We start from the raw sequence: 5,601 nt of genomic DNA on the forward strand, positions 1-5,601 counted from the left end.
GTTGAGAAGCAGAGAAATGACTGTCTCCATGTCGAAGAGAAGTATATAGACCTGTACCATACCGTATAATATAATACCTGTCAATCAACGAAAAAGCAAAAATGAAATGAGAAAAGAAGTGAACAGAACGGGAGAGAAGTACTCCGTAGAGAAGATCCAGCTATTGCGTGACGGAATCATGATGCTCATGCTGCTTCGCATGCGTATGGTTGTATGGTTGTATGCAGGTGGTTGTGTATGGGTAGAATAGATGTATGTCAGCTCGACTCAACTCAGGAAGAGGAGGAGCTGGAGGAAGACGAGGACGAGGTGCCAACCTCATGGTGTAGGCCGAGAAGTGATCGTCGCGGGCACGCTGCTGAACAAACTGCTGTAGGGCATCGGAATCGATGAAGCTATCGGAGCTTGAACTGCTCGAGGTTGTGCCGCTGAAGCGATAAGATGTTAGTACGGCAGCTCAGGGGTGAAGTAGCAGAGCAGCAGATGTAGGTAGACGTACATGGAAGAGGAAGATGGCGGCGTCACAGAGCTCTTTTTCGTGGCATGAGGCATGGTGGAGGCAGCAGATGAACGTTGTATTTGGGCTTAATAAGTGGTTGTTGTGTAGGGAGATGGTGGTCGTATGTGATGTTTGATGGAAATGCGAGGGTCAACAGGCGGAACTGGATGGTTTATATGCCTTTGGTGCCTGGAGTAACTAGTTATACTGCTCAACACCGGCGAGCAGTGACATCCTTTATATACCCGAGAGAGAGAGAGAGAGAGAGATTCCACGCCGCCCGACTTCTCTTTTGAGTTTTCCTCTAATTATCCTTCTTTTTTGCAGTTCGACTTAATTTTCAAGTTGGACTTTGTTTTTCTTCGCCTGTTATTTTATTTTTCATCTGTTTCTTCCGTCATCGGCTTTTTCGATGCCTGCGGATGCTCAACCGTCGACTAGTTAGTGTACCCCCAAGATTTCTCACTTTCCTTTCTTTTTTCCTCTGATCGGGGCCAGGAATAACTTTTACTTTTCATCACAGCTTTATAGATGCCATCCGATGTGTCTGAAGCTAGTGAGTGACTCTGGGGCGTAATTCACGAGCTATTAAGGGGGAGAGAAGAAAGGCGATGATGAAGTCATATCTACTACAGACGATGGATGAACCCTACACCGTACAGGGTAGCGGAATTATCTTCCGCATCTGCAACATTCTCTGGAGGCATTTCCCCCCTAGCATCCCTCCCTTGCTGGGCTTAGATCTTCCCCCTAGCCCCCTGCAGGGTAAATGCTCCGGAGCGGTGGGCGTGGCTCACCAATGGACCGTTTGTATACTGCAACAGAACCCTCAAAAACAGGAAAAGACAGAAAGCAACCCGTTAGACCCTCGAGTAACCAGATCTTGCATGTCATAATATAAATTAATATAATTCTCGATGATCACCAGCCACCAGCCACTAGTCACTAGCCACAGCTCTCAGGCAGAAGGAGAAAAGCAAAAAGGCAGCAGCCAAACGGAGGCAGTCTATAGGCTAGATGACACGAAGGCAGCCAGGCGAGAGCAGCTCGTCTTTTTAACCTTCCACCAGCGGAGCCGATCCTGGAGAAATGTCCAGGAGATGGTGGCGCATGGTTCGTGTGTGTTTCCTGCATCGGGGCCCCATCATATATCGATCGTTGATTTGGTCGGTGCCTTGCCGTGTCCGATACATAGACCTGGCTTACGATAGGCTAACTACTATGAGTGTGTCATGGTTTCTTCGTGGTAGTTTCAAGGATGATCATCCACACGCAGCTGCCTCCCATCTCACCTGTCGGGGTGCCAGCAGGAGGGGGGAGGCTAGTCCTCAACAGCAATCCGCGTTCGCCAGACAAGATAGCCTTCCCACCAATAGTACGGACGCGATCCCGAGTGTATTCGCAGCGTTTCACCGTGTCACTATTACCCAGAGCGGTAGGTGTTATGTCGTTAATGAGTGGCTGTACAGATCAAGGCGAAGGAAGATGCAGAGGTGATAGGTTTGGGCATCAGGGAGATCAGTGACGGTCTCGATCGATGACCCCCTCGACTGGCTGGCCGGGCTTCTGTCTGCCTAGATCTCTGCCAGAGCCCAGAATACACGACCTGCAGGGAACTTGACGGCTGGCACGTTTCACACATCCCAGAGACTGCATTCTGTGGCTGTGATGGATCTCACGATGCTGCTTCGGTGGATCTAGACCCGAGGTCATCACCCGCTTGTGCATAAGCCTCCTTCTGACTCACAGATCCACAGCAGCAACAGTTTTGACATTGATCTTGGAGTAACTTAAGGGGCATATAGAGAAGCTACGCATCCCCCCTCTTGAGCCATCCTACAGTCGATGGTATGCGCTGGCTGGTCCAGGAACAAGATGTGTGTGGCGAGGATGTCGACTTACTCCAGCCTCAGGGTGGGGCCTTGCGGGCAGCTTAAAGGCGTTAAACTCGCGCAGGGGCCACGGGGGCCGGCCCGCTGCTGAACCTAATCCTGGTCCCGCTGGTCCATTCGCAGACAAGGGGACTCAACAATAATGGGAAGAGAGCGGAGATGACAAGGTCGAGACGAGAGGAAGGAAAGAAAAAATCAGATCATTAGCTAGCTATATTCTATGCACAACAAAATTTGAAGTTGAAATAGAGAAGACAGTGGACTCGAAACATGTCGTACAGCGGCCTTAGGTGGCGTAGCGGCAGCCATCCTACTGGCGAACAGGACGGAGTATATGTATGGGTATCGAACAACACAAAGGGCAAAAGGTCATCGCTTAGGAGGTGGAACCGTTGTAGCTCTTCTTTACAGTGGAACCAGAAGAGGCAGACGAGAAAGAGGAGGTCGTGTTATATACAGACCATGGATCGGAGACAGGCTTGATGTATTTGTTCAGGCCAAAGGGGTCGCTGTCTGAGTTGCTTGTGTTGGAAGAGTCGCTGGAAGATGTTAGCTCTTGCAGGTATGGTCAGGGATGCTGATGGGACCACTTACTCTGTAGACCGAGACTGAGTCTGGTCGTTATTGTTTCCCTGGTTCGAGGATGAGCTAGATTTATCCGCCATGGTGGGTGATGGATCGATGGATGGATAGTAAAGCAAAACAGCAGTTGTAGTGATGAAAAACGTAGGTGGGCAAATGTCGAATTTATCTATCGAGAGCAAAAAGCCGGGCTCATACAGTAGCGCTTTGCGGTTTCGTTCCGGTACGTACGGTTACCACTGAACGGCCAAGCGGTTTCGTATCTAACGTTATACTGAATCAAAATACGGAGTACGCGGGATGTCATTTTTTACAGACATTGAGGCAGTGAGCTGTACTTTATAATGAGAGTCAAAGGAAGTAAAGGGCCTTTTTGGACACATACGTAGAGTCGCCTAGCGTCGTACTTAATGCCTGTAAGATGGCTCCGACTGCGCCATGCGATTTTTGCCTTTATAGGCGCCCGACGCTAGGGATGCCTTGCCATGGCTAGAGTGAAGGCGGATCGTAATTTGTTCAGATAGGCGTCATAACACAATCCCCTGGTATACACGCCCAAGGAGGTCAGAACCCTAACCTTTGTTTCGTTATTGATGGTGGGTCGCTTGACTCTTGATGAAGGGCCAAGGCATCCATATGTGTCGGGGAGTCGAGTCGACGTGAAGCAGGCGGAGAGGCAGCGAAATAAACGACGTATACCAAGGAAGTGGACGGACAACAGAGACATCAATAGTATGGTATTCGTACAGGCGTCTGATATCGACAGCATTTCTTGTTCAAATAGCGCCAAAATGGGGTGATAAAAAAGCGACCAAAAGAACTCCATGTCCATGTATATATAGGTAGTAGTACATGCGATTTTTGTGTTTCCCGTTTCCCAGCCCCAAAACGCCTGTCCCCAGAATGTAGAGGAAAGATTCAGTAATAATAATACATAGGCAGATAAGGATACTTTCACGCCGTTGTACCACACAGTCGCAGGATCAGTTCATACCTACACCTCGTATCAGTTTCGCTTCACTTCAATAGACGGGCAGTAAATAAGAAAATAAAGGAGGAGGGTGTGAGAGACTTACATTCCGAACATGATGGCTGCGCTAGGCACCACTCTAAGCAAATGAGGCGTGAGGCCACCATACATACCCGCCATGCCTTCTTCCTTCCAGACGACCTTGAAACACTGCGCTAGGCCGGTATACTTCAGCTGGGCTTTCCCTGAGCCTGCGGGAGCGGTCGGCGCCTGACGCAGCCGCGTCCGTACCACTTCGTGCGGATAAGTCGCTACAGCAGCCACCAGTTTCGCGGATCCAGCCGCCACGAGCTTGCCGCCCCACGATATAACATCATCCATCCAGCCAGGTACATGCGTTGGATCAGCAGCCAGTCGGGCTTCTCTCTGCGCCAATACACGCTTCATTTGCTCGTACAACACCCACTGGAGCGCACTCTCGGACACACCCAGGTACGAAGCTGACAGGCCGCGGTACAGGCCCTGGATGCCTTCATGGCGAACAGTCTGGCGTATACAGTCCAGGGAGTTGGCGTACTGCCTTTTCCTCACTGCCTGGCCGCCTCCCTGCTGTTGAGAGGCGTTTTTGTCCAGCTGCATTCTCGTCTTGACGAGCCAGATGGGGTTTGTAGCTGTGCCCGTAGCTATGCCTGCTATCGCCGCGGCGCCTAGATGAATGGCGACGGGGGACTCGTTCGGGTCATATCGGAAGTAGTCGTTCAGGATCCTCTTGCCGTTGCCGTAGACGTAGAAATTAATGGCTCGTGCTGGCACAACACCCGTCAAGTTCGGCCCTAGACCCTTGAACAGCGCCCGCCAACCTTCATGAACGTGTATTGACCGAAGCATCTGTATCGTCTCGCTGAAATGCACAGCTGCACTGCGAGTAAGGGCGGCAATCGACGAAGAGGCCGGGGGCAACGGGTGCTGCGCGCGAAGCTGTTGCAGCTGCGCCTGGTAAAAGTCCGACTGCAGACGAGTCTTGAGTACATCCAGCGGCGACGTAAGCGTTGCAGCGGTCATTCCGCCGAGCCTTAATTCTCTTTGTCAGTGTGGTTCTTCTTTTTCAAGCCCGTTAAAATGTCATTCAATGTTGGTGACATACCCGCCAGCAAGGAAATGAGCCCATGGCTTAACGGCCGGCTTCTCGACCTTCTCTCGTCCGGGGGCAACATCGACATCATCTATCTCGCCAGACTGAACGAGCACACTTCTGTTCGTATGTACCCTATCGCTGCCGTTGCTGTCGCTGCCGTGGCCTTTCAGGCGGGCGCCACCGTGCATGCCGGACGCTGTAGAGAGGGAGGCCATTATCGCGCTGAACACTGAAGCTGAAGCTGACGCTGACGCTGACGTTGACGTCTCTAGGGGATCGACAGTGCCATCTAGCCTATACGGAGGCAGATGCAAGTACCAAACGATTGCAGACTGAAGCTGGAAGATGCAAGATGCAAGATGAATGTTTTTTTTTCTACTTCTTCAAGTCTTCAGGAGAAGCAAAAGAGGATGATTTTTTTTCTTGTTTTTCGACGTCATTGATTCGCTGGTTGTCAGCCGCAGTGGCGATTTTCCTATTGGCTGGTTTAGTTTATTTATTTATTTCTATATCTTTTTTTACT

The 5,601-nt window shown here is 50.7% G+C and overlaps 1 protein-coding gene across 1 annotated transcript; it reads right to left on the minus strand.

Annotated features, from left to right (window-relative positions):
- Window positions 1-4,045: 4,045 nt before the first annotated feature.
- On the minus strand, window positions 4,046-5,293 carry TRV_05579 (uncharacterized protein; the record flags this gene model as incomplete). The annotated part of the gene is made up of 2 exons (XM_003020289.1): window positions 4,046-5,015; window positions 5,088-5,293. The coding sequence occupies 2 exons, from the start codon at window positions 5,291-5,293 to the stop codon at window positions 4,046-4,048; spliced, it is 1,176 nt and encodes a 391-aa protein (XP_003020335.1).
- Window positions 5,294-5,601: the final 308 nt, after the last annotated feature.

The sequence above is a fragment of the Trichophyton verrucosum genome (genome assembly GCF_000151505.1).
Source record: "Trichophyton verrucosum HKI 0517 chromosome Unknown contig00430_1.f1.exp, whole genome shotgun sequence".
Lineage (NCBI taxonomy): Eukaryota > Fungi > Ascomycota > Eurotiomycetes > Onygenales > Arthrodermataceae > Trichophyton > Trichophyton verrucosum.